Genomic DNA, 26,476 nt, shown 5'->3' with positions numbered 1-26,476 from the left:
ATGGAAGTCGATCCCATTGTATGGATGCCGCTAGCGGCCATGGCTGCTGTCTTTTTGTTGACTGCATTCAGTGTATGCCCCTCTCTATCCTTTTTATTTTTTTTTTTAATTTCTCTTAGCCGAGATGCTGTGTAATTCATACTTATATATAGCTGATATTGAAAATTTATATTGATAGGCATGGCTGCTTTCTCCACCAAATTCCCGTTCGGAGCCCTCACCATGGGAAGATCCTGGCGCCTTAGAGGCACGCGAATTTGAAATTGTGGATGCAATTAATGCTGGTGATGATGTTGATAAAGATAAGAAACCTGAAGAAATGGTCTAATGGGCTGGTATGTGTGGAGCTCGAAAAGTTCGAATAGAACCACTGTTTGTGTTGCGTTGCTTTGCTTTGGGGGACTAGCTGAATATGAATGTATGGAATGAGATTTACTGAGGTGACGCCTTGATAACATATCCGGTTCTTTTCTCTATTGACATAATCTTCATTGATGATAACCTGCTAACGTATAGAGAGCTACTAGAGGGGTTACAGTTTCGCCTTCGGTACGGCAGTTTCCTCCTTCGCCTGTTTCTTCAGCACGCGGCGCAGAATCTTCCCGCTGACACTCTTGGGGATCTCATTGACGAATCGTACGCCTCCGCGCAGTTTCTTGTGATATGCAACTTTATCATCCAGCCATTTCACGATATTAGCGCCCTCCTGCTCGGCACTGACGCCAGACGCCTTGCTCTTTGCGCCTCGCACGACGAAAGCCAGCGGCACCTCCGTGCCGTGCGCTTCACTCTCCACGCCGATGACCGCGACATCCTCGATGGCCTCGTTGTCGACCAGGATGCCCTCCAGCTCGGCAGGCGCCACCTGGAATCCCTTGTACTTGATGAGCTCCTTCACGCGATCCGTGATGAAGAAGTTCTTATCCTTATCCTGGTAGCCTACGTCTCCGGTCTGGAACCATCCGTCAGACGAGAGACAGCCCGCCGTCGCGGCCGGGTTGTTATGGTAGCCCATAAAGACATTGGGGCCGCGGAGATACAGCTCGCCCACCTCGCCGACGGGGACCTCGCGCGGCTCCGACCCATCCTCGGGCACGGTCATGTACTTGGCTTCCATGTTGGGGAGCAGCTTGCCGACGGCGCCAATACTGGTTCGCCACTCTTCCCACGGCTGCGTGTGGGTGGTGGGGCTGGTTTCGCTGAGTCCGTAGCCTTGCTTGATGCCCGTCTTGATGCGCGCGTACACCGTCTCCACGAGTTCTTGCGTGAGCGGGGCGGCGCCGGAGTTCATCATGCGGAGACTCGACAGGTCATATTTGTCGACGATGGGGTGCTTGCCGAGGAGAAGGACCACCGGGGGAACCACGTAGCTGAAGGTGATGCGGTAGTTCTGGACGTGGGCACACCACTGCTCGATGTCGAAGCGCTGCATGACGACAAGTTGGTAGCCTTGGTAGAGTGTCTGGTGGACAAGACAGTTCAGGCCTAGTGGACGTGTCAGATTTCCTGGACTCGAAAGGAATGTGGTACGTCAGGTTGAACTCACCGTAGATGTGGAAGAACGGAAGGAAGGCCAGCACCCGGTCTCCTGTTCCATCCACGCCCCCGTTCCAGGTCAGATTGCCCGCCTCGCCGGCAGCAAGCTGCAGGGTGTTAGCGATGATGTTTCTGTGCGATAGCATCACACCCTTCGGCACCCCCGTGGTCCCCGACGAGTACACAAGGAACGAGAGGTCCTTTTCGGGGACGATCTTCGTTTTGCGAAACCTGGTTGCGCCCGAGATATTCCGAACGGATGTGAAGTGCTTGATCTTTGACTGGGGATCGCGCTCGTCGCCGATCAGGAAGATCCGGTCCTCGGGGATCCCAGCGCGCTTGGCGGCTTCAATCGCAACGGGAAGCTGAGGCACCTGGGTCGCCAGGGCCTTCGCGCCGGAGTTCTGCAGCTGGAAGGCAAGCTCGTCAACGGTGTAGGCGGGATTGGCGGGCGAGATCACGCCTCCAGCCCAGTGGGTTCCCCACATCACGACGGGGGTATCGATGCTGTTGGGGGTGAACAGGGCCAGCACATCTCCTTTGCGCCAATCCCAGGTAGCTTTCAATCCTTTGCCGAAGGAAAGCGCGGCGTCCTTGACGCCTTGGTAGGTGTAGTATCGTTGCGTGTCGGCATCCTGGTAGATGACTAAATGGGGCGGTTAGTTGCGGGGATAGTTACTGGATGTGCGGAGAAAATGCCCGCGCAAGCTCGCCGTTCGGGGGACTGACTTTTGTCATCAGGGAATTGCCTTTCTTTGCGCTCGAATAGGAATGTCCAGAGATCCACGTTGGGGATATCAACGGGAGGATAATGTGAGGATACAGGCATGGTGATAACTGTGCGGGGAAAGTTGGGGTAGAAGATCTTTGGGGGTGATTTGGGGAAGGTCGAGTGGGAGATTGCAGGAGGGAAGAGTATTTAGGATAAAGGCTGTTATATAGATGCACAGCAGGTATGTAAAATTGGAGAGGAGCGGAGAGTGAATGAAAGGAAAGAAACTGGGAAAGATGAGATAAAGGGAAGCTTTGTGGAAGGTGGAAAGTCAACGCTCGGCCCTCGGTATTAACGGTTGTCTACTTCGCTGCTTAGCGCTTACCCACCGCAAATCGTTGGGATCTTAACCGCCATTGCTTCGTTGTCTGCCGATTGGCATTCTACACCGTGGACGCCCTGGCATCTGCCTTGGTGATTGATAATCATAGGGCTTCTGAGATTTCACTAATTTGTCTGCAACAATGGCTGCGATTACTACTACATACTATTGAGTCTATCGAGGCTAAACTACTCTGACGTACCCGGCAATCGGCACGTCCCCTGTAAGGGGGTTTATTGATTACAAAATTGGCGCCACCTGGCTTGCTCTCATTCTTTCTACTGTCAAATGAGAATGGACGTGTTCCCTCGAGTATTAGTTATAGACCTGGATAAGGTAGTAGTTCTATTTCGTAATTCATACAGATCAACAACGGAGCCAAGCAAGAGTGGAGGCTGCAGGGCGCAAGCTGACTAAACGCGGGGGAGTCTCCATTTTCTCTTCTCGGGAATCGAAGAGACTCATGCTTCATGGTTGTCATGAATCTGGTGAATACACCAGCATTCGGTCACCAGCCTGTTGTCAGTCTGCTACGGGCATAGTCCGTTGACCGACTCAACAGACACAGACGAGAAGTCAGACACACCGAGTAACCTTGTCCCAGCCTCCATTGTGAAGAAATACCTAGCCATGGAAGACGACCCCTCCGTCTGCGTGGCCGCCAACCCACCAATTTTGGTGTTCGTCCACCACACACCGCCTCGCTTACCGACCAATCACACACGACATACTGCCGTTTCTATTTGGATATAATTCATTCTAAGGTTGTTCCTTGTGCCTTCGGGCATTTGGTCAATTTGAAACGATACAGAGAAGATTAGCATGGCCCCTGCACTAAGGATGACACGCTCAATCAAAGAGAAGCTACCAGTTTTTTTTTTTTCCTTACCGACCTTCCTGTGAGGTGCGGTGTTTTGCTGGTTAGTTATCCTATAACCTGGTGGCGCGGGGTTCGAATCTCGCTCTTGCCAACTTTTTTCTCTCTTTTTCTTTTGTTTTAGAAGGGCCCAAAGACAACCACAACCATGCTAGTATAATACAACTTATAGCACCATAAAAACGAGTCATAATATTTGCCATATACTCATACAGCCAATGCAATGCTCTTCTATACAAGTCTACGGGATTAAATGTACATGTCAAAAGTCCATTACATCAAACTGGTTCGCCCCCCGATCTCGTTGCCCGCCTCGCCGTTGGGCATCTCGCCATTCCGACCGAAGACGAACTCGCGGTAGATCCCCTGCAGCCTTCTCCGTTCGGCCACGCTCAGCGAGCTGCGAGTGCTGTTGAGCGATCGCTCCATGTGCTCCCAGCGGACGATGATCTCTTCCCGCGGTTCTTCGTGGGTGGCCTCGTTGGTGGCCGGGGTCCCGGTGTTCGCCGTGCCTTGCTCCACCTGGCGTTGGCGGCGTCGTGCATTCTTAATGGCGTCGAGTTTGGACGCGACGACCGCCGGCGACGGCATCGAAGCGGTTCCGTTCTGCTCCGAGTTGGAGTACAGGAACTGAATGAAGGATTTGGTGCTAGTACCCGTCGATGACGGTTTGGCGCCACCGCCCTTCGTCGCGGGTTTGTCCCCGGTGCGGTCTCCGAGAGCGTCGTGGACGGCTTCTAGATGCGCATTGTACACGACTGCCTGGAGGTCGGCTCCCGAGAAACCTTCCGTTCTTGCGGCCACCTCGTCCAATCGAGCGGCCACCTCCTCGTCCATCGCCAGCTTTTTACTCACGGCCTGGATAATATCCATGCGGTCCGACTGGTTGGGCATGTCGCAGAGCAGGGACTTGTCCAAACGTCCCGGACGCAGCAGCGCAGGGTCAATCAGATCGGGGCGGGACGTGGCGGCGAGAACGTACACGCCCGAAAGGCCTTCGGCACCATCCATTTGCGTGAGAAGCTGGTTGACAACGCGGTCCGTGACACCGGTGGAATCGTGACCTCGCTTGGGTGCTATACTGTCAAACTCATCGAAGAAAAGGACACAGGGCCGGGCCGCCTGGGCTCTCTCAAACAGATCACGCACGCTCTTCTCGCTTGCACCGATGTATTTGTTCAGGATCTCCGGACCCTTGACGCTGATAAAGTTCAGGCCACACTCTCCCGCCACGGCACTGGCTAGCATGGTCTTACCGCACCCGGGGAAACCGTAGAGCAGCAAGCCCGAGCGCAATCGGAGCGGGCATTGCGCAAAGATAGGGGCATATTTGGTAGGGTATTGCAATGTCTCCAAGAGGGTCTTGCGAGTCTCGTGCAAACCGCCAATACCAGAGAATGTAATAGTAGATGAGGTCAGAGTCACATTGCGGAGGGAGGCCGGGGTAAAGCCCTTGATGGCGTTTTCAAAGTCCTCCAATCCAAGGGTGATTGCTCTCGACGCCGCCAAGGGGTCTTGGACGGATCGGATCAGAGCCTCGTTTCGGGCACGAGAGACATACAGGACCAAATCACCAGGCATATATCCATCGGTTTTACCGGCCAGTTCGAGGAAATCAACATCACGCCCAAGCACAAAGCCATCAGCACCCGCTGAGCTAGGACGGCTACCTGGGTTTGAAGGATCCAGCCAAGAATCCTGGGTGGATGAACTCTCATTTCGCATATGACCATTCATCGAGATGCTCGCCTCTCGATCTTGGATCGTTAGTTGTTCGAGCACCTTTCGTCGCCCATCCTTGTCGGGGGCTCTCAAGTGGATGATCTCGCGAGCGACATGGCCTCCGATGATGGTGTTGTTCAAGGCCTCCTTTGACTGTGCTGTTGCCAAAAGCACCACCGGGGAGTTCATGGAGCAGTATTCACGCACCATAGAGCAGATCACCTCACTGTTCTGGCGACTGCGCCCATTGTCACCCCCTACCTGCAGCTCGGTCTCCGCCGGACAAAGTTTGTCCAAGTCATCCAAGATAACAACCGACTGTCCGCCGAGACGAGCACACCAAGATGCCGACATGAAAAGGCGACTTAGGGTTTCCTTGATATTGGATATGCGGGTCTCATCGGTCACGAGCTTTCGGCAGGAGAAATACTTCACATTAAATAGGTACTCGTTTCGCACACGGTGCGCCAACAGGTGGGTGAGGGCTGTCTTTCCAGAGCCTAAACCACCCGTCAATAGGATAGAAGATGACTTGGTGAGGTTATCAAGAGACTGTGATATGATCTGATCAATCCCAACCAGTTGAGGCACAGTCGATGGTATGGGGTCATCGGTGGGCAAAACGGACGAACCCTGATCCGCGGGCTTCGGTATCTCGGATTGTACCTCAAGAGGCAGCTTCGAGTCTGATCCCAAGAGCCAGCCAAGAGGCGGCTTGGAAGTTTCAGAGTTGCTCTTCAATGGAGGATCGAACCGGATTATGGCACCATCAAAAGCGGACACTGTTTCGTTATCCGCTTTTGGCAAGATCATTCCATCCGTCAACGGCCCGGAGAGTAACCCTGTATCGGACCCAGAGCTACCATAAATCACCTTGATGCGCTCGGCCAAGGCATCCTTTGCGGCCGTGGTGTCTGCACCAAACTTGAGGCCATCTTTCTTCTTGGAAGGATCGGAGATGAAGGGGTGGACTTTGAGAGACTTCACTGCCGACCGCTGCAGCGGTGGCGGTGATGCCTCAACACGAACAATACCACCTACCATGTTCTCAGCATTTAAAGCTGAGCACAATAAAGATGACACAGCGACATGCTGAGTATCCGGCGCATCGACCCACGGGACCAATTTGGCCACGATTTTGGTGGCGGGCAAGCCAGCATCATTTGACTTTTGCTCCGCTTGATTCACTTGCTGCTGGGGATCCGGTGGGGGTTTCAGACCGGCAGGTTGAATAACTGTAATGCAACCCCAGCTGGCCCCCCGAAGCTCGTTTGTGGCAAGCATGTCGGGGTCAACCCAAACGCGAAACCCCTCATTGATATCATCCTCGGACTCCGCATCAAAGTATTGTCCAGACAGTTGGCGGTCGACGCCTCGGAAATAGAGAGCACCTCTGCTAGTTGAGTCTGTACGACTCTTTGGTCGTACCGTGCTTCCACTACTTCTCCCCCCGGCACTTCTCCGGCTGCTGCCAGTAACACTTCGGCTGTCTCCTCGTGATCCTCGCGATGACTTGGCGCGCACCTTCGGAGCAACGATTACCTCGGCATCCGGGGCGATTTTCGCAAAAGCAGAGGTGGTGGGCGGGGCAGGCGTGAGCGAGGTAACGACTATGTTTGCCGTCGATGTTGGTGACAGATGTAACGCCAAGGGGTGCATGTGATCTGCTTGAGTGGTATTGAAGGCGGGGTTAGGTAGAGCGCGGATTTGCGACAGTAGGTTCAGCTCTAAGAAGGTTGCATGTAGTTCGATGACTATAACCAAGGTCGGTCAGCTATTGCGATCAATCTCGTTCCACGAGGCGGGGGAACGTACTCTCCCAGTCCTCCGGAGTAAGTGGTTCAATGTTAATGGTGTGAGCCACTGGAGGATCCAGATGGATGAAAATCCCGACCTAAGAACATGAGTATCTTCAGAAGCCAAGTATGGTTATAGTCGATGAGCTACCTTCTGCCCCTCTGCAAGGCCCAAAACTCTGCTGAATGTGGTATCCAACTCGACCGTAGCGACATCTTGCTCTCTGGCAGAAGGTCCGCTGCTTATCCCATCTCTGCTAACTACCGGCGCAAGCTTTCGCTTGCTCGGCATTCCCGTCCACCCCAGATAGCATGAACGTTGCGCGGAATTGCCATTGGCCCTTCCAGCCGTAGGTCTGTATTGTAATTCAACGATGACATTTTGTGCGGTCTAATGAGACAAGTTAGCCGTGCTGGGTACCCCCTCAAGAAGACTGGGAAGGCGACGTACGGTGTTCGCATTGACCAGCAGTGCGGTCAATGATGGTGGCAGATTCACCAGACAGTTCTTCAGAGGCGCGAGAGCGACTTCCGCCGTCGTGGAGGGCTTTCGGGGCGCCATTTCCAGGCGCTATAGAAATCCAATGATCTACTATGGACAAGCGACGCAGGGGTAGGTCCAGGGGAGTAGTAGCGAGGAGGGAGAGAAGAAACGAAGCTCACTATCTCCCCGGACTTCGATCGACTCCGCAGTCCAATTGCCCGCCAAATGCCCGTTGGCCGAGGCGGCCCGCCTCGTGCTCTTCGGACCGAGACATTATCCGCTCCGGAACACGTGCCTGGCGGCCATGTCGGGTCCGGACTAGCGCATCTTCCGGAATGGGCGACGCGTCACTTTCGCGTCGCGACGTGTTGGGCGCCTAAGGCCAGCGCCCGCCCGGGCGGCTCTGCAGAGATCCACCACCACCACAGACTAACTTCTCTTCTCCGAGAAATCCACCAAGAGTGCAAAGCAACCGCTTCCTTTGGCTTCCGGTCCATGCGATTTTAGTTTGGTCGCCATTTGAAACCCCTCTAATAGCCAATTGTCCTGGCTAGACCCCTTGTCGCATCATGGCTTTGCTTCAGTACAGCGCCCCTGTCGATTATGCGGCGCAATTAGACGCCTTCAAGGACTTCCTGCAGCACTTCAAAAGCTTTGCATCGTCCGACGCCTCCGCTGCGACCGAAGCGATTGAAGATCTGCACATCGATGGAGATCGCACCAGCGACGAGTATGACTTTATGGATGATGCGGAAGATGGTGAAGGGAGAGAGGGAGCTGACCGTAGACGCCGCCAACCAAAGCTCAAATACATGCAGATGTTGCAGGATGTAGCCGACCGAGAGCGGTCGAGTATCCTCATCGAGCTGGATGACCTGGCTACCGTGAGTATATCTCTGAATGTTTGCTTCGGGTGGCTAACATCGTGACTTTAGTTCGAAAAATCACTCCCCGAGGACACCGACCTGAAGCTCGTCGATTCCGTGCAGAAGAACACCAAGCGATATGTCGATGTTTTTTCGTCCGCTGCCGACGCCGTTATGCCCAAGGAAACTAAGGAGATTACGTATGTCGGAATATCGCGTACATACGGTGGATATATTCATTAACAACATGCAGGTTCAAGGACGACGTTCTGGATGTTATCATGTCGCAACGCGACAAACGAAACGAGGCTATGAACATGGCCATGGAGGCCGATATGGATGCAGTCACCGAACCCTCGATATTCCCCCCGGAATTGACCCGTCGATACACCTTGAATTTCAAGCCCCTCACTCCTTCGGGGTCCAGCAGTGAGCGCGAGGGCAAGGCTCTTGCCGTCCGGAATGTGCGGGCTGAGCATCTCGGTAGCTTGATCACCGTCCGCGGTATCACCACTCGTGTCTCGGACGTCAAACCTGCCGTTCAAATTAACGCCTATACTTGTGAGCGCTGCGGATCTGAGGTTTTCCAACCGATCACTACGAAGCAGTTCATGCCCCTGACGGAATGTTTGTCGGAAGAGTGCAAGAAGAACAACAGCAAGGGACAGTTGCTCCTCTCCACTCGTGCCTCCAAATTTATTCCCTTCCAGGAGGTGAAAATCCAGGAGATGGCAGACCAGGTGCCAGTCGGCCATATCCCTCGAACTATGACCATCCACTGCCATGGAAGTCTCACTCGACAAGTGAATCCCGGTGATATAATCGATCTTGCAGGAATCTTCCTGCCTACCCCTTACACGGGTTTCAGGGCTATCCGCGCCGGTTTACTCACTGACACCTACATCGAGGCCCAACACGTCACCCAGCACAAGAAGTCTTACAACGAGATGGCCATGGACAGCCGAACTCTTCGGAAGATTGAGCAATACCAGAAGTCTGGAAACATGTACGAGTACCTGGCACGGTCGATTGCTCCCGAGATCTACGGTCATCTTGATGTGAAAAAGGCACTGCTTCTTCTCCTCATTGGAGGTGTCTCGAAGGAGATGGGCGACGGTATGCGTATTCGTGGAGATCTCAACATTTGCCTGATGGGTGATCCTGGTGTTGCCAAATCTCAATTGATGAAGTACATCGCCAAGGTTGCTCCTCGCGGTGTGTACACGACCGGTCGAGGAAGCAGTGGTGTCGGTCTCACGGCTGCCGTGATGAGGGACCCGGTGACGGATGAGATGGTGCTGGAGGGTGGTGCGCTGGTCCTGGCCGATAACGGTATTTGCTGTATTGATGAATTCGACAAGATGGACGATTCAGACCGGACTGCCATCCACGAAGTGATGGAACAGCAGACAATTTCCATATCCAAGGCTGGAATCACCACCACGCTCAACGCTCGCACGTCTATCCTGGCGGCCGCTAACCCTCTCTATGGAAGATACAACCCCCGTATTTCTCCGGTGGAGAACATTAACCTTCCCGCTGCATTGCTTTCGCGTTTCGATATCATGTTCCTTATCCTTGACAAGCCTTCGCCCGAGGGCGACGAAGAACTGGCACACCACGTCACCTATGTTCATATGCACAACAAGCACCCCGAGACCGAGGATGCCGGTATTATGTTCACTCCCCACGAGGTCCGTCAGTACATCGCCAAGGCGCGCACCTACCGACCGGTTGTCCCGTCGACCATTTCCGATTACATGGTCGGGGCGTACGTGCGGATGCGAAAGGACCAGAAGACCGACGAGGCCAACAAGAAGCAATTCACTCACGTCACCCCCCGTACTCTGCTGGGTGTTGTCCGTCTTTCGCAGGCTCTCGCGCGTCTTCGTTTCAGCGATGTCGTCGTCACTGAGGACGTCGACGAAGCTCTGCGCCTTGTCGAGGTCGGCAAGTCATCCTTGTCCAGCGATGGCCACAACGGCGGTGACCTGAGCCCCACCAGCAAGATCTACAACCTGATCCGCCACATGCGCGACAGCGGTGCTGCTGCCATTGGAGATGGCGAGGAGGGTGCGCTCAGCATGCGCAGAATCCGGGAGCGGGTTCTCGCGAAGGGCTTCACGGAGGATCAGTTGACGGTGGCTATTGGCGAGTATGAGAGTGTCAATGTAAGTGTCTTTTGTTTTGCCCCTTTAATCATACAAATGACTAATATGATCCACCAACAGGTCTGGCAAGTTCTTGGAGATGGTACACGCTTGGTGTTCCTTGAGATTGATGACGAGATGGCTGAGTGATGGGAGTACACATCATCTAATCATTGTATTTGACGATTGTTTTCTAATGTTTACTTTGGCCATGACTACCTGGCTTTTGAATTTTTTTTTTTTTTTTTTTCTTTTCATCGTTCTCTTTTATTTCCCCCTGATATCTAGGGAAAGGGGGTTTCTGTCTCCTGCGAGATAAGTTGGGGATTGGATGTGAGATCTCATTGCAAGGGTAGAATCCGGGACCGGTGTTTATGGAGTATGTAGCTTTATAACTAGTATTTCCCACGAGAGGCGATAGGGAAACAAAATCTGACATGATAAATTTTCGGACTACAGATGCAATTAATTCCGATAAATTATTTTTTATTTTTATTTTTTATTTTTCAAAAGGTTCTTTCCATTGCTGTTGACTATCTGACACTGAAGGAGTGACTGACACTAACTCGAGACAAATCACATATCACTTGCAACTATACCCAAGAAATGTATAAGGAGAGAAAGCCATGGAGCCAACTCCATGACAGATCAGATCAACCAACCCCTCGACAGTCGACACAAAGACAGCCATATATATGCATGGCACTTGCATGTATATATACATCTATCAATCCATCCACCCACCCCAACCAACCAACCCTCCTGTTCAAATCAGATCAGACTAGAACAGACCAGAACAGACCAACCAGCCAAGACTCTAAACAGCACATTGGTTCCGAATGGGCACCTCAGCGCAGAGGTTGGGTCCAGCGCCATTGTGGTTGTTGCAAAGGGTATTGCACTCGGTAGACTCGGGGGTGAAGACCAGGAACTGGTAGTTCGGGACATTGAGACGGAACTGCTTGTGGATGTTGTTGTTGTCCGTGGAGGCCTTGTAGCCGGCGCGACAGGCGCAGTGGAAGCGGGTGCCGGTGTTAATGCATGAGGTGGTGATGTCGCAGCTGTTCTGGCCGGAGACCGGGTTGCAGGTGCCGCAGGTTGGAGGGGGAGGGGGACGGCCGGCCACGGCGAGGGTGGAGGTGCTGAAGAGGGCCAGCGCGGTGAGGATGGTGAACTTCATTGTGGTTTTTTAGTTTAAGTGGATGAGAGAGAGAGGCAGAGAGAAGAATTAGAAGCGGCAGACTGGATAGTAGACTTGGTTCAGAGCAGACGAGAGAAGGCTGATGCGATGAAGAGGATATCTTCGTGGTGCTCTTGACCTCTTTATATATTCATTTCGTTGCCATGCTTGGTTCAATCTCAACCGACCCTGCATCTATAGGGGTCTGCCTACCTCCCGGATCGTCTCTACTTCGTCCCCCGTATAGATCCCCGTATAGTCTCCAGAGACAAGTCAGGCGTCGGATATTGTCTCCATTCCGTAACGCCACCTGAGAAAAAAAAAAATACAAAACAGCACATTGCTCTCCACGTCATAGAAACAGGTCAACAAAGAGAAAGCCTAAAATTGTGAGACATTGTCTCGAACACCTTCGCATCTCCTTGTGTTTTCCTAGAGAAAGTGGGAAAGAGATCTCGGGCTACGAATGGGTGGTTCGGGAATACGAGGTCTACAACCCCGTCTTGCTTTTTTGCCTCTGCCCACCCTTGCATGGGTTGGGCGTGCGGATGAACAGCTTCTGCACGACGAGGTAATGATGTTGATTTGGAGTTATCTAGGCCATATTTTCTGTGGACTGAGGGGCGAAAAAAAGAAGCAAAACGGGAAAGAGAGCTTGGTTGCTTTCCCCGGACTTTCGAACTGCACTAGACTGACCATGCATGAGGGGAGATCCGGGGAGTGAGCTGGACTGGACTGGACTGGACTGGAAGGGGCTGGACTTGTCATCTGTCGGAATCTTTCAGGTTTTTCTGGGTGTTTGCCTGGCTCGTGTTATTGGTGGTTATTCATAGAGAGAGTATAGGAGCTGGACTTACGGATTGGACGTCTCTAATTTATTCTTTACGATGTGTGATGCAGAAAAAGGGGACCAGCTGCTGGAACATAGCAAATCGTCGCCAGTGGCAAGCGATGGACAGCTAACTTTGAGCTGTCTCCCAAAGTCATTTTTTGCTTTCGAGCTGAGCAATAGTAGGTCGGGATACGAGCATGTACGCTGACACACAGTAGTCATTGCTGATGGATATGCAAGCCGCTTAATCCCTGAAACAGTTTATAAATAGGAAGACAGTTGGGTCATGAAAAATCTACCAATTGGGCCAGTAAAACCCCTCATGGGTGTCTGAAACAGTGTTCATGATGCCTGTCGGTGAAAGTCGGTATGTATGGACTCCGCTTGTCGTGCCTATGATATCCAAATAGGAAAGACATTGGTCGACTTCAGCTAGCCACTTTTCACTGGCCATAAAAAAAAGTCTACAGATGTACTTGCGGCCCTTCAGGTTCACCGATCAATCCCAAAAAGCTCCCGTGAACTTCCTCTGTCAGATCACTAGCTTGCATACTCCGTCCTTTGGCCTTGAAAGCGCGCCGAGAGCAGTCTCGGGTGATGGCACTGCCCGCCCAGGCAGCCAGCAGCAGCGTCGTGACGGGCGACATGCGTCGGTCTTCCGATTCCAGTTCCTTCTGGACATCCTGCGGACTCTGCGCCTCCTTAGGATTCTCCTTCTCACCGGAGTCCCATAATCCGTTATGATAAGCCGCCCGCCAGGCCAGAAGGGTACCCAATGATCCAGTAAGTGTGTCACCCTGGCCCCCGCTACGCTTCAATCCACCCGTAATGTCGTTGATGATGCTAGTCACACCGTTCGAGATCACGTCATGCGGTCCCTTTTGGATGATCGTCACACCGCCAAGTGCCCTGGAGAGCTTCTCACAGGCCTCTGTTTCTCGCTTGGTGCGGTCATCGGCACTGGATTCCGAGCCGATCTGGGCCAGACTGGGCACATCGACCCCTAAGGCCTTGGCCAGGCGACCAAACTCGTTCACATTGGGTGTCAGAATACATTCCTTGTACCCTTTCACTAGATCCGGATCATCCGTCACCAGAAGCAAGCCGTCGGCATCCAAGACAAAAGGGATCGATTTGGAGCGGGCTTCCTTCATCACCTCGCTGACTACTTTGAGTGTCACGCCGTCGCGGCCCAATCCGGGACCGATGACCAGTGCGTGGAGGCGAGAAAGCATAGCGATGATGGGACTGGCAAGAGCCGGCGCATCGATGGAGTTGGGGTTCCCTACCGACTCGCTACTAGGCAGTATCGGATGGACCATTAGATCTGGAGAGTATGTTTTTACAACCTGCGTGAATCGATTAGTCAAGTAAACTGGGAAGAAATATAATCTAGTATAGAGTCTTACAGTAGCTGCAGATCGCTCGCAAATAACATGACTCTGTCTGCTGTTAGATGAGGACCAAGAGAACCCGACAACATATGCAAGTGTCATACCATATCGCATCCTGTCAAACGGCACGCCAATCAGTATTGGCAAGACCATCTGGCCACTACCTGCGACACTTTGATTTACATACCTAGTTTGGCCGAAGCCATGGAGGAGAAGTACGGAGCTCCCGTAAAGCTGCAAAACACGGTCTCAGTCTACCTTGTTTCGTAAGCAACGTAGGTGGAGAAAGCAGCATACTCAGCAGAACCTCCGATGACAGCAACCCGTCCATGTTGTCCTGTATTGAATGTCAGCAATTGTATTTTCCCCCGAGGCGATTATCCTAAGTCAAAGCTTGACATGACATGCAAGGACACCAACCCTTATGGAACTTCTCTAATAATGGCGGTACGATCTTCCGCACCTTATTGAACAAGACCTTCGGAGAGGTCGAGATTTGATGTACCGGGTCCATATTTGAACGAATTGACGACAGAAAATGGAAGCGCAATGTACAGTAATAACCGCTGAAAGAAATAACAAGAAGTTTGGGGTGGAGAGGTCAGGAGGTGGTGATAAGGAGAAGAAATGCCCGCGCGGAGGTTGGACGAAAGCAATATCGCCGGTGATGTCACCGCCTGCCAGGTGGGGCCCGATAACCGCCTGCGAGCCTGAGGGGTGCGACATCATTTTGACATCTTTACCAGTGTAGGCTGTGGTCCGAGGTTCTGGGGTTATCAAAAGCCACTGGTATCGTGCCTGGGCTGTGTTCTGTATCTAGTAGGCTTTTTTTGTCCTACTCAAACAAGGTGTCAGGCAAAGAACAGCATCTGTCATAGTGTATCGAAGACAATTGATTGAATAAGGCAAATATATCACTTAGCTACGCAGTGAGGTGATGCCTGAACACCTGGGAAAGAAAGAGATAGAGAAACTAGGTTTGAAATTGGAAGATAATAAAGGAACGCTATGTACGGAGTAAACACCGGGGGGCGTGTATGGAGATATGTAAACAAAGGGCGAATATTCGTAGATATGAGAGAAAAGCAAAAGATCGAACCATCTATCGACACCTTGACGCTCGCTGATGCTCGTAGCAAGTGGAAGCCAACAAAGAAAAGAAAAGCAAAGTCGTATGTAATGCACCCTCGGGGTATACCTCGCTGATGCTCCGTGTCCAAGTCAAAAATGTGCTGACGAAACCCATGTAGAACTACTGACAAAGAAATGACAAATGAAAAGAAATGAAAAGAAAATAGAAAAGATAAGAGAAGGCACCGAAAGGTATTCGAAAGGGATGCTGGAAAGACTCAGCGTCTTCTGGCTGCCAAAGCAGCAAGTTTATTACGGCGGGCCAACTTCTCTTCCTTGGCTGCTTGTTCAGCGCGCGCTTCTTCATCATCCTCTCGCCTGGCAGCGGCTAATGCTTTGGCTTCTTCTTCCACCACGTCCTCAAAACCACCTTCCATGTCCGAGGATGCGTCCGAATAGAAGTCATCATAGTCGTCTGCATAATCTCCTTCATCCTCTTCATCGGTTCCAAGATATTCGTTCGCCCTTGACCGTCCTGCACCTCGGCCCTGTGCTTTCCGATCATTAGGATTGACTCGACTGGGTAATCCGGCCGTTCCCCGATACGCAGGGACTGTCGGCGTCGGCGGTGGCTTCGCAGTGCCCTTATATGCGAGCTCTTCGGGTTCACGTTTCTTGATGGGCTTGGTAGGGCCTGCGCTAGGAGCTGCTCCAGACTTCTTGGCGGCTGGGCCTTCCTTGCCCTTCGACTGCGTTTCCTGCGCCTTTTTCTTGCGTTCCATTTTGCTAAGCTTTTCCTTTGGAACGGCCTGATGCTTGAACATGCCCACTTGTGACGGTGCAGTATCTTGAAGTGCCTTGGCTTTGGCCATGAGATCCGCATATGAACCTTTAGGCGGGGCTTTCGAGGATGCCGGGGCTGCCTTTTGAGTGGCAAATGTACTGCTGTTGGTTGAAGGTTTGGAGGATCTGGCGGGAGAAGCGATGGTGGGACGAGGCTTGGCAGATGTGGATGCCATGGCTGGTCGTGAAGGTAAGGGTTTGCGAGGCAGTTGGGTATTAGGCTTTTGAGTACGGGGCAGCTGCTCTTCAGCTTTCCGTTTTGTGCCCGCAGCCAGAGTTTTCCGCTCGAGTGGAATATCGCGGGGGGTTGTGCTGGGCTTGCGGACTTCAGATTTGGCGGTGGAGGATGAAACCGGGGCTGATAGCGTTGACGAGGAGGGTGGTAAACGAGAGGGTTTTCCCGTCTCGATGGACGAGAGGACCGAATCGAGAAACTGCCCAAAGATTAGATCTAGTCACAAATGGATCAAATAGATGACTTCTTACACTCATTTTCACTGCTGAGATGCTGAGATCGATGCACTAACGCAAGTAGGGATCGAAGACGCGGGGTATCGATAGGCAAAAGTCACCGTCGATGATTAGTACAACGGGATAACTTCATGACTTCGTTGAATCTCTGAAGCCAGTGCTGGAGAAACGGCGATAAGACGTTTCCACGCTTAAACCTTGACAGTGTGAGAAGGGAAAACGAGCTTTTGCCGATTATCGCGGTGGGGAGAAGCGCTTAGCTGACCGACGTCGTCCAGGAGAAAACGTTGGGAGAGGAAGGGGAAAGACAAGGAGCGAGTCGCCATCCTGTCTTCTAGAAGCAGCGAGTCACGTGCAGCATCGAATTCGGACAAAGAGGAGCCTTACCGTATTAGGCAGCAAGCGCCTGCGCCACAGGCGCTCGCTTAGAGGCCCGTTCTCACCAGCCACAACCCACCAGGCGCGGCGCACTTTTTCTCAAGAATTCGATGATCCTCTTCTCAACTTTTACTTCATTCTCCTCGTCAACCTCCGAACTCGACGTTTCAGTCTCCGCCCAACACCAGCGGTTAAATCGATTGATTCTCGTGTTTGAATACACTTAATAAATCTGTATGTGCATCTTTCGAATCGACTCGCCAGTCTCGTTGGTACTTGCGCGCGGAAATTAAATTCTAACGGAGTTTTTGCCATCACAGATTCAAAATGAAGCACGTCGCCGCTTTCCTCCTCCTCACCCTCGCCGGCAACGAGTCCCCCTCGGCCGCTGACGTTAAGGGCGTCCTCTCCTCCGTCGGTATCGATGCCGATGAGGAGCGTCTCACCAAGCTCATCTCCGAGCTTGAGGGCAAGAACCTCCAGGAGGTTAGTTAACGCAGCATGGCCCCTTTGCGCCAAGTGCGCCTACAGAATATTCACTAACCATCTTACTCCTACAGCTGATCTCCGAGGGTTCCGCTAAGCTCGCCTCTGTTCCCTCCGGTGGTGCTGGTGCTGGTGCTCCCGTCGCTGCCGCTGCCGCCGGCGGTGACGCTCCCGCTGAGGAGAAGGAGGAGGAGAAGGAGGAGTCCGACGAGGACATGGGCTTCGGTCTCTTCGACTAAGCAGTTTAATCAATCCGAGTCCAGAAAAAATTTCGATAACTCGTGGGGGAACAGGAATCTGGAGTTGGGGGAAGAAATTTGCCCAAGGAAATGGTCAAGCTTGCATATTTCAGGCTTTCCTGATGCAGTTATGATTTATGCATACGTGAAGTTTAGCCAATACAGATTGTCTGACCTCCTCGAACTTCGTTCTTAAGTTTGTCGGTATCTTTTGTAGTATGTAAGTTGCGTTCTTAAGAGATTGGCCAACTCATTGCCCCAGGCCTGAGCCGACGTACGTACGCGGAATGTCGCCCTTGATATCCCCATGGTTGATTTCAATATCAACTATGAAAAGCCAGGGACACGGCGACCAGATCTAGACTATATCTTACATTATACTGGAATGTCTAAAACAACCAATAATCAAGACCGTAAATAAAAAGCGATAAGAAATGTCCGTATCCATGGCAGTAACAATTTATAGGGCTGGGCGCAGAAGCCCTAAGAACCGTGCTCAGAAGGGAATAGTGGGGTAGGGTTATTGACCTAGCCGGGTCGCTTAGCCCGCCCACTCCCAACGCAGCACCGCAGCACAAGAGTTGGCCCAACGAACGTTCATCTAGCGACACGACACCGACAACCCCATCGTCCCTTTCGCTTTTCGAGTCCCGATCGAAAAGCGACCTTGAGAGGAACACCCGCAAAAATGGCTGACGAACACTACGTGAGTGACGACTTATGCTGAAGAAAAGTTTTCTTCAATGGTACTTTAAGAGACGCGAAAGGCTGACCCATCTTATTATTATAGAACGCTGAGGAGGCTGCCGGTACGTTTAATTTCTGAACAACACTACCCTTTACCTTGAAATTCCCAACCGTGGATACTCGATTATGAGAGATGGAATTCGATCCGGATGGTATTTGGCGATGGACGGTGTATAAAGGAAATGTTTTCGCGATGGAAAGGGATGCGGGAGGGGAAGATTTTAGCCGCCACCACGATAATCACGAGATCACGAACAAATGGAAATAGGATCAGACCGCTGACCAGAGATGTTTTTTGCTGCCCAACAGAGATCAAGAAGAGAAGACAGTTCCGCAAGTTTTCTTACCGCGGTATTGACCTCGACCAGTACGTGATAATCCCGACTTCCAACTTGTTTTCGCCTTGCGCCCTTCGAGATCCCGATCGAAACGACACTTCCGATTCCAACAATCATCGTCGCCGTGTCGGGTGGGATTTGGAGGGCGCAAGGATGGAATCTACCAGTGTCGCCTAGATGGAAGGATCTGACCAAATTCACTCTACTTACAGGCTCCTCGACCTCTCTTCCGAGCAGCTCCGTGATGTCGTCCACGCCCGCGCTCGCCGCAGGTTCAACCGTGGCCTGAAGCGCAAGCCCATGGGTCTCATCAAGAAGCTCCGCAAGGCCAAGCAGGAGGCCCGCCCCAACGAGAAGCCCGACCTCGTCAAGACCCACCTCCGTGACATGATCGTTGTTCCCGAGATGATCGGCAGCGTCATCGGTATCTACTCCGGAAAGGAGTTCAACCAGATCGAAGTCAAGCCCGAGATGGTTGGCCACTACCTGGGAGAATTCTCCATCTCATAGTACGTTTCGTCCCCTCTCTGCAGAGCGCGCATGTTCTCCGCAGACAGTGTCTTTTTGATCGATCAGTGTTCTAACAACCCCTCAGCAAGCCCGTCAAGCACGGTCGTCCCGGTATTGGTGCCACCCACTCTTCCCGTTTCATTCCCCTCAAATAAAGAAGAAAAGCTTTTTGGAGTGTCGCGTGGAGGAGGATCAGGCGTCCGGATGTGCTGGGAGAACAAAACAAATTTCGATGGATACCATATACTGCCTTTATTTGGATTCATCAACTTGTATGTCAAGTGCGGGTCAGCTGTTTGCATCTCAATATAAAGGTCTTGTCGGCATGTGAACGAAATCAAAAAATTATGGGATCCCTGGAGCTCCGATGATGAGATCCCTTGTTTGTTCCCATCTTGTTCCCCCTGGTCTGGTTGTCTGGTTTTCCCTAGGTCTTCGGACCGGGGGACGGATGGGAGAAGGCCTTTAATCTTATTCCTTTTCATTTTAGCCGGGAATGGGGTTGGTCGCAATTTTTAACGAAGGTTTTTTTTTTCTTTCATTGTTCTATCTGTTCTTGCTCCTCGCATCTTATAGAATGACGTAGACCTTTCCTGCTCTGATTGTTCAGAAGTAACAGCAGTGTGTACCACATGAACTGACCTCTCCCGACCTGGCAAACATGTCCTTCAAACATGGGGTATACAAACTATTAGGTATGGGACCTCGACGTCATCAAATTCGTACTACTTCCTAGTACTCCACACTTGCTATACATTGTACTACTCCTTCCCAACCGCCAAATCCACCAACCTCCCCATCTTCTCCCACTCCCTCCTAATATCCCCGCCCATAGTCCTCGGATCCAACCCATTAACCCGAAACTCATTATGCACCTCCGCAAACGCCCCCCTTACCATCCCCTTGAAGCTCGGCGCCGTGCAACACTCAGCCTCCCTATTAACCAGATCACTCAACACGGACCAAATAACGAGACTGAAATTCAACCCAAACTGGTCTAGCGGGATCGCGTCGCCCGATGACGATGACGATGATGGTTCCATGTCCTGCGAGAGATGGATCGTTAGCTTCGCGAGCGTCCAGGCATGTAGACAGCGCACGGGATGCGAGGCGTGAGGATACACGACCGGGTCGATGCGGAGATGACGGATAGCGCAGTGGATGAAGGCCGCAGAGAAGGATCCCGCGGCGAGGAGGCTAGTGATTAGTTGGTCTCGAAGCGAGATGTATGGTTGTCGGGTAATAGGCCAGGGCGGGGACGTTCGGCGGAGCCAGCGCATGGCGGATTCGAGCTGGATGATGGATTCAACGGGGTCGGTGTCTAGGGCGGATGCCCGGTCTAGGATTTTCTGGGCCTCTTTGCCATCTGCTTCGAGGTCGGAGGGGTCCGCTGGTGATGATGATGATGTGTTAGGAAATTTGTCGGCCGGTCCGTCGAGGCCCTGTTCGCATTTCGGACACCGGCAGTCGAAGTAGTATCGCTCGCGTAACTCGGCGCGACGGATCTTATATGGATTCGTGGTGTCGATGTAGGATATGAAGATCTGCTCGTCTTTCTGGATAGGACGGATGGCTTTCACGAACAACTGGTGGCCGTCGAACCCGACGACAGAATTGTAGTCGCAGCTGTGGTTGATCAGGGCGGCGAACGGATGCAAATAGAGACCGATCTGGTCATACAACGGATTCGTCATGTTGAACGAATTCAAATCAAGCTTTCACACGGAGTCAGCATTCTGGTGCATCATCTTTCCTCATCGCCCGCAGTTTGTGTAGAGCTCACCTTCGCCCCGAATGCCGAGATCGTTTCCTCCTTCATGTCTGTGCCAGAATACACTTTGACTGCTTTGGCCGATATTCCGATACGTTCGAGCTGAGCTGGATTATCACGCTGGATCTCCTGAACGTGAGTTTCAAGTTGGAGGAAGAGCTCCATCTCCTGGGGCGTGCACTTCTGACGCTGACTGCGTAGCACGATGCGCAGAACAGCTCTCGCATTGATGGGCAAGACGCGAGGCTTCAGCTTCTGGTAAATAGAGCACTCCAGCGAATGCGCGGCTTTCCAGTCCTTGGATTGACATGTCTGTCGAGAGTATAGGATGTTAGTGAAAACGTGACACATAGCGAGGACCAGGATCTACCAACTCTATCACAGTATTTGACCACCTGACAACCCGTACACGCCTTCAAAGCCGCATCTACATTCTCTAATTGTCTCTTGCCAAAGCATCCCGAACATGTATCGTCCAGCCTTGGCGTTTCCAGAACCGCTACAAAGGGATTTTGAATGCTCAGGACATCTTCACCGGTTTTGAGGCTGGTGGATGCGAAGAGCCCTTTCCCTAGCCCACCGGGTGCCTGTCCGGGGTTCGCTTTGGTTGATACAGAAGGAAATTCGGTGGTCAGTGACATGATGTAGTCTGGTTCATGTATGCATAAATGAGGGGCTGTTTTGCAGCTGAGCAGAGTGCAGGGACCAGTCTGACTCTCACTGCAGGTAAACCCAGGTTAGAGAGTACAATTTGGAGTCACGGCTGTACCTCAAAAAGAGTAAGGAAGAAGATATGGAGGTTCGTGTGAAGAATCGATGGAGTAAAAAAGGATGGCACCGTCGCCCGCTTAGTCATCACAAATCCAAGCGTTTTGATACTTTGAAATCTACAAGACATTAAGTGAAATTTATGAAGAGGTGAGATCCTAATTCAAATCAATAGACTAATACTATACATAAATATCAACAACCCATGAAATCAATCACGTCATCAATAAAACCTAACTAAAGATTCTTTTCCACGCTCAAGCACATAGCCTGCCTACTAAAAATGAAAATGGCAAAAATAAGACCGTGAAAAGATAAAAAGAATAATCAAACACAACCCGAAGAAAGAATACCACCAGAGCTCCTAGTCCATGGTCCACTTTTCGCCTGGAAGGAAAAAAGGCGAAGCGGAAAGTCCGGATACCAGGGCAAAAGTAACAAGTCTATCAACCTGAGTTGCCTTATCCGCTACGCCAAACAAGGCGGCTTTTTCGGTGCCTGTAACGACAAAAAGAACCAATGCAACACCGGACAATTATATCTATAAAGAATCAAAAGAAGCAAACTTTTTGTCCTTTGGGAGAGTGGACTTTGTTTACAGCAGCTTGCCACCGGCGAAGTCAGACCAGCTGCGGACTTCGGAGGGAATGCCCTCGGCACGGGGCAGCTTCTCGCTCATGGCCTGAGCAAAGAGAAGGGCGGTCTGCGAGATTAAGTTAGCATGCAATCAAAGATACTTAGAGGAAGAGAATAAGGACATACCTTAGTTTCCATGAAGAGAGGCACCCCAAAGTCGACCGCGTTACGTCTCATGACATAGTCCTCGTCGAGCAGGGTCTTGCCCCGGCTCTTGGCAAGGTTGAAGGCGCCGCGAATGTTGTACTTCTGGAAGACCTCACGGAGAGCACGCTTGTCCTTCTTGGGGAACTCGATCACCTGCACGGAGACGTTGTCCTTGGAGGTGGATTCGATGTGAGCCTTGACCTCAGGGCTGGCAGCGAAGAACTGGAAGCCCAGAGGGTTCAGGTACTCGACAACCTTGGCCAAGGAAGTGTTGTTGATGTCGCCACCAAGCAGGATACCCTCGCCAGGCTCGGGCACACGGAAGTTCATTGTGGACTGGAGAGAAGCCCAGTAGGCCTCCACGAGGTCCTTACCAAAGCAGGCAATTTCACCAGTGCTGGCCATTTCCACACCAAGAAAGGGGTCGGCACCAGCCAGACGGGTCCAGCTGAACTGGGGAACCTTGGTTGCGAGGTAGTCACGCTTGGTGCTCATGAGATCCACGGGCTCGGGGACATCACGGCCAACAAGAGCCTTGGTGGCAACGTCGATGAAGTTGGTGCCCAGAACCTTAGAGGCGAAGGGGAATGAGCGGGAGGCACGGAGGTTGCACTCGATGACCTTCAGCTCGGGGGCAGCACCCTCCTGGTCGGCCTTAATGATCTGCATGTTGAAGGGACCGGTGATCTTCCAGGCCTTGGCAACCTTCTCGGCGATCTCCTTAACACGGTTCATGATGGACTCCTCGAGGTTGGCCGGGGGAAGGACAAGGGTAGCGTCACCAGAGTGCACACCAGCGGGCTCGACGTGCTCACTGACGGCATGGAGCAGAAGCTGACCGTTCGAGGCAACGGCATCGACATCGATCTCCTGAGCACCCTCAATGAACTTAGTGATGACAACGGGGTGATCAGGAGAGACAGCGGCGGCGTTGAGCAGCTTCTCCTTGAGCTCATCGTGGCTGTAGATGACGTTCATGGCAGCACCAGACAGGACGTAACTGGGACGAACCAGGACGGGGTAGCCAACGGACTCGGCGAAACGCTCGGCCTCAGAGACGGAAGTAAGCTCCTTCCAGGCAGGCTGGTCAACGCCAATGCTGTCCAGGATCTGAGAGAACTTGTGACGGTCCTCAGCATTGTCAATGTCCTTGGGGTCGGTACCGAGGACGTGGGCACCGCCAGTCTCCTGCAGACGAAGGGCAATGTTCTGAGGAAGCTGACCACCGACGGAGACGACAACGCCGCTGGCGCTCTCGAGCTCGTATATATCCATGACACGCTCGTAGCTGAGTTCTTCGAAGTAGAGTTTGTCAGCGGTATCGAAGTCGGTGGAGTAGGTCTCGGGGTTGTAGTTGATCATGACGGTCTTCTTGCCCATGCTGCGGAGGGAAAGAGTGGCGTTGACCGCACACCAGTCGAACTCGACCGAGCTTCCAATACGGTAGACACCGCTACCCAGGATGATCGTGCCATGGTCATCAAAGGTGACATCGTGGGAAGTGGCGTTGTAGGTAGTATAGAGATAGTTGGTGTCGGCAGGGAACTCAGCTGCCAGGGTGTCAATCTTCTTCACCCAGGGGCGGATACCGAAGCTCTTTCTGCGAGCGCGGACCTCGTCCTCAGTCGAGCCAACGAGGATAGAGATCTGCTTGTCAGAGAAGCCAAGCTTCTTCGACTTGAGCATCAGCTCTTCCTGAACGCCGAAGAGGCTGCCAATCTCCTTAAGCTCATTGTTGCAATCCACAATGTTCTGGAGCTTGTACAGGAACCACTTGTCGATCTTGGTCAGATCGTGGACCTTGTCCACGGAGTAGTTCTCGTGGAGCATGGCCTGGCCAACAGCCAACCAACGGCGGTCAGTGGGGTTCTTCAGGACGTCATCCAGGTTCTCAAATGAGTCACCCTGGAACCCGAGGAATCGGGGGTCGACCTGGCGGATAGCCTTCTGGAAGGACTCCTCGAAGGTACGACCGATGGCCATAACTTCACCGACAGACTTCATGGCACTTCCGATGTCCCGGTTGACGTGCTGGAACTTACTCAGATCCCACCGGGGGATCTTGGTGACAATGTAATCCAAGCTGGGCTCGAAGTTGGCAGTGGTGGTCTTGGTCACGGCATTGGGCAGCTCGGGGAGAGTGTGTCCCAGACCGATCTTGGCAGCGGTGTAAGCAAGAGGGTATCCGGTAGCCTTGGAGGCCAGTGCCGAAGAACGCGAGAGACGGGCGTTGACCTCAATGACACGGTAGTCGAGACCATCGGGCTGCAGGGCGTACTGCACGTTACATTCGCCGACAACGCCCAAGTGGCGGACAATCTTGATGGCCGCGGTACGGAGCATGTGGTACTCCTCATCGGAGAGAGTCTGACTGGGCGCAACGACGATGCTGTCACCAGTGTGAATACCCAAGGGGTCGAAGTTCTCCATGTTGCAAACGGTGATACAGTTGTTGTTGGCATCCCGGACCACCTCGTACTCGACCTCCTTCCAGCCCTTGAGGGACTTCTCGACCAGCACCTGGGGAGAAAGGGTCAAAGAACGAGAGACCAAGTTGCGCAATTCCTCAGGGTCGTTGGCAAATCCGGAACCCAATCCACCCAGAGCATAGGCGGAACGAACAATGATGGGGTAACCAACTTGCTCGGCAGCCTCCAGGGCCTCGTCAACGGTGTTAACAGCGATGGACTCGGCGATGGGGATGTTGATCTCGTTCAAGGCCTTGGAGAACAGGTCACGGTCCTCACTGGTCTCCAAAGTCCGGATGCTGGTTCCAAGAACCTTGACGCCATACTGTTCGAAGGTACCCATGCGGTTCATCTGCACACCCAAGTTCAGAGCCGTCTGTCCACCGAAAGAGAGGAAGATACCGTCAGGGCGTTCCCGCTCAATAACGTAGGTCACATATTCGGGGGTAACCGGGAGGTAGTAGACTTCATCCGCAAGCTTGTGATCGGTCTGGATGGTCGCAATGTTAGGGTTGATCAGGACTGACTGAACACCGGCCTCCTTGAGGGCCTTCAGAGCTTGGGAGCCTGTAATTTCGAGGCAGAGACATTAGCATTCCCCATTCGCACAGAATCCAATGTTAAATCTCTAAAGGGTAATTGCCCACGCAGTTCTTTGTTCTGTTCGCTACTTGAATCCCGACTCCACAGCGTTTAACGGAACACTAAAACTCGGAGAAGGGACCAGCGGCTTGTGGGCCAGAGGGGGATTTGTGACTCATAAATTCCACCTACCAGAGTAATCGAACTCTCCGGCCTGTCCAATGCTCAGACCACCACTACCGATGACCAGGACCTTCTTAACATCGACGAGGTTGGGCTCGGTCTTGAACAGCTCGCTCTTCAGGTAGCTGTCAGCGGCGGGAGCAGACTCCGCCAACCGGCGCAGAGCGCTAGAGAAGGAGCGCAGCTGCTGCGACCGCCATGGCGAAGGCGCAGAGGTCTTCTGCTGCAATCGCAGACTCGATGCCGTCGTACGGGCAGCGGTCGTCTGAGAAGTGAAGGAGCGCACAGCCGGGAGAGCGGAGCGACGGGACTCGACCGCACAGCGCTGACGCAGGAGGGCGGACGTCGCCTGTCCGCAACGAGCGGCGAGAACCATTGCGCACTGCGCCACTAAAGAAGAAGAGTATAAGAAAAAGAAATCAAATGGGACTCAATTGACCCAATGGACGTTGGTCTAATTTTTTTTTCTCCCAAAAAAGGGCCCGCCTGTCTTTTGAATCAAATCAAATCAATGACGGAGGCGGTTGACCGATTCCCTTCTGTCCCGCTTTTTTATGCCACACGCCTAAGATATAAGGTGAGGTAGGGGGAGGCACCTTATGGGAACAACACAGAGGAACGGAACAGTGAGTGATCTGGCGTGCCAGTCGGAAGGAAGTAAGGGGGGAGGAGGAGGGAAGAGAGAAAAGACGGTGTGGCCAGAAGGGAAGGGATGAATAAGGAACAAGGAGGAAGAAGATGAGAAGCCGAAGAAATAGCGACGGAGAAAAAGCGTGGGCAGCGGTGGATGAGTCAATGCACGGCCAAAGTAAGGACCAGAAAATCGGGATAGTCACGACTCAAAGTCTCCCAGGAACTTCCCTAAAAGAACTTGAGAAAGAGGGCCGATAAGAGCTCCGGTGTGCGG

At 52.5% G+C, this 26,476-nt stretch overlaps 10 protein-coding genes across 10 annotated transcripts; 3 read left to right on the top strand and 7 right to left on the bottom strand.

The window, feature by feature from the left end:
• Positions 1-532: 532 nt before the first annotated feature.
• Positions 533-2,365, bottom strand: KD926_001412 (acyl--CoA ligase; the record flags this gene model as incomplete). Its single annotated transcript, XM_053105117.1, has 3 exons — positions 533-1,485; positions 1,547-2,182; positions 2,266-2,365. 3 exons carry the CDS (start codon positions 2,363-2,365, stop codon positions 533-535), a joined length of 1,689 nt encoding a protein of 562 aa, XP_052951699.1.
• Positions 2,366-3,780: 1,415 nt separating this feature from the next.
• pex1 (AAA family ATPase peroxin 1) lies at positions 3,781-7,587 on the bottom strand (the record flags this gene model as incomplete). The annotated part of the gene is made up of 4 exons (XM_053105116.1): positions 3,781-6,983; positions 7,045-7,123; positions 7,177-7,416; positions 7,477-7,587. 4 exons carry the CDS (start codon positions 7,585-7,587, stop codon positions 3,781-3,783), a joined length of 3,633 nt encoding a protein of 1,210 aa, XP_052951698.1.
• Positions 7,588-7,734: 147 nt separating this feature from the next.
• KD926_001410 (DNA replication licensing factor MCM7) lies at positions 7,735-10,675 on the top strand (the record flags this gene model as incomplete). The annotated part of the gene is made up of 5 exons (XM_053105115.1): positions 7,735-8,015; positions 8,099-8,393; positions 8,445-8,575; positions 8,629-10,546; positions 10,607-10,675. The coding sequence occupies 5 exons, from the start codon at positions 7,735-7,737 to the stop codon at positions 10,673-10,675; spliced, it is 2,694 nt and encodes an 897-aa protein (XP_052951697.1).
• Positions 10,676-11,342: 667 nt separating this feature from the next.
• Positions 11,343-11,705, bottom strand: KD926_001409 (putative adhesin; the record flags this gene model as incomplete). The annotated part of the gene is made up of 1 exon (XM_053105113.1): positions 11,343-11,705. The coding sequence occupies one exon, from the start codon at positions 11,703-11,705 to the stop codon at positions 11,343-11,345; it is 363 nt and encodes a 120-aa protein (XP_052951696.1).
• A 1,296-nt stretch (positions 11,706-13,001) lies between these two features.
• Positions 13,002-14,445, bottom strand: KD926_001408 (ATP-dependent (S)-NAD(P)H-hydrate dehydratase; the record flags this gene model as incomplete). The annotated part of the gene is made up of 6 exons (XM_053105112.1): positions 13,002-13,886; positions 13,947-13,979; positions 14,036-14,046; positions 14,119-14,165; positions 14,229-14,268; positions 14,352-14,445. 6 exons carry the CDS (start codon positions 14,443-14,445, stop codon positions 13,002-13,004), a joined length of 1,110 nt encoding a protein of 369 aa, XP_052951695.1.
• Positions 14,446-15,280: 835 nt separating this feature from the next.
• KD926_001407 (uncharacterized protein) lies at positions 15,281-16,337 on the bottom strand (the record flags this gene model as incomplete). The annotated part of the gene is made up of 2 exons (XM_053105111.1): positions 15,281-16,279; positions 16,332-16,337. 2 exons carry the CDS (start codon positions 16,335-16,337, stop codon positions 15,281-15,283), a joined length of 1,005 nt encoding a protein of 334 aa, XP_052951694.1.
• A 684-nt stretch (positions 16,338-17,021) lies between these two features.
• Positions 17,022-17,419, top strand: aspf8 (ribosomal protein P2; the record flags this gene model as incomplete). The annotated part of the gene is made up of 2 exons (XM_053105110.1): positions 17,022-17,180; positions 17,255-17,419. 2 exons carry the CDS (start codon positions 17,022-17,024, stop codon positions 17,417-17,419), a joined length of 324 nt encoding a protein of 107 aa, XP_052951693.1.
• Positions 17,420-18,107: 688 nt separating this feature from the next.
• KD926_001405 (40S ribosomal uS19 domain-containing protein) lies at positions 18,108-19,169 on the top strand (the record flags this gene model as incomplete). The annotated part of the gene is made up of 5 exons (XM_053105109.1): positions 18,108-18,125; positions 18,210-18,228; positions 18,476-18,635; positions 18,717-19,013; positions 19,100-19,169. The coding sequence occupies 5 exons, from the start codon at positions 18,108-18,110 to the stop codon at positions 19,167-19,169; spliced, it is 564 nt and encodes a 187-aa protein (XP_052951692.1).
• Positions 19,170-19,775: 606 nt separating this feature from the next.
• Positions 19,776-21,426, bottom strand: KD926_001404 (S-adenosylmethionine-dependent methyltransferase; the record flags this gene model as incomplete). The annotated part of the gene is made up of 3 exons (XM_053105108.1): positions 19,776-20,729; positions 20,798-21,097; positions 21,160-21,426. 3 exons carry the CDS (start codon positions 21,424-21,426, stop codon positions 19,776-19,778), a joined length of 1,521 nt encoding a protein of 506 aa, XP_052951691.1.
• Positions 21,427-22,148: 722 nt separating this feature from the next.
• On the bottom strand, positions 22,149-25,945 carry KD926_001403 (carbamoyl-phosphate synthase (glutamine-hydrolyzing) CPA2; the record flags this gene model as incomplete). Its single annotated transcript, XM_053105107.1, has 3 exons — positions 22,149-22,256; positions 22,316-25,371; positions 25,579-25,945. 3 exons carry the CDS (start codon positions 25,943-25,945, stop codon positions 22,149-22,151), a joined length of 3,531 nt encoding a protein of 1,176 aa, XP_052951690.1.
• Positions 25,946-26,476: the final 531 nt, after the last annotated feature.

This window comes from Aspergillus affinis (genome assembly GCF_023601865.1).
Source record: "Aspergillus affinis strain CMG 70 chromosome Unknown NODE_129_length_103272_cov_84_718155, whole genome shotgun sequence".
NCBI lineage: Eukaryota > Fungi > Ascomycota > Eurotiomycetes > Eurotiales > Aspergillaceae > Aspergillus > Aspergillus affinis.
The sequence above is the reverse complement of the archived record's forward strand: the minus strand, read 5'-3'. Positions and strand labels throughout refer to the sequence as shown.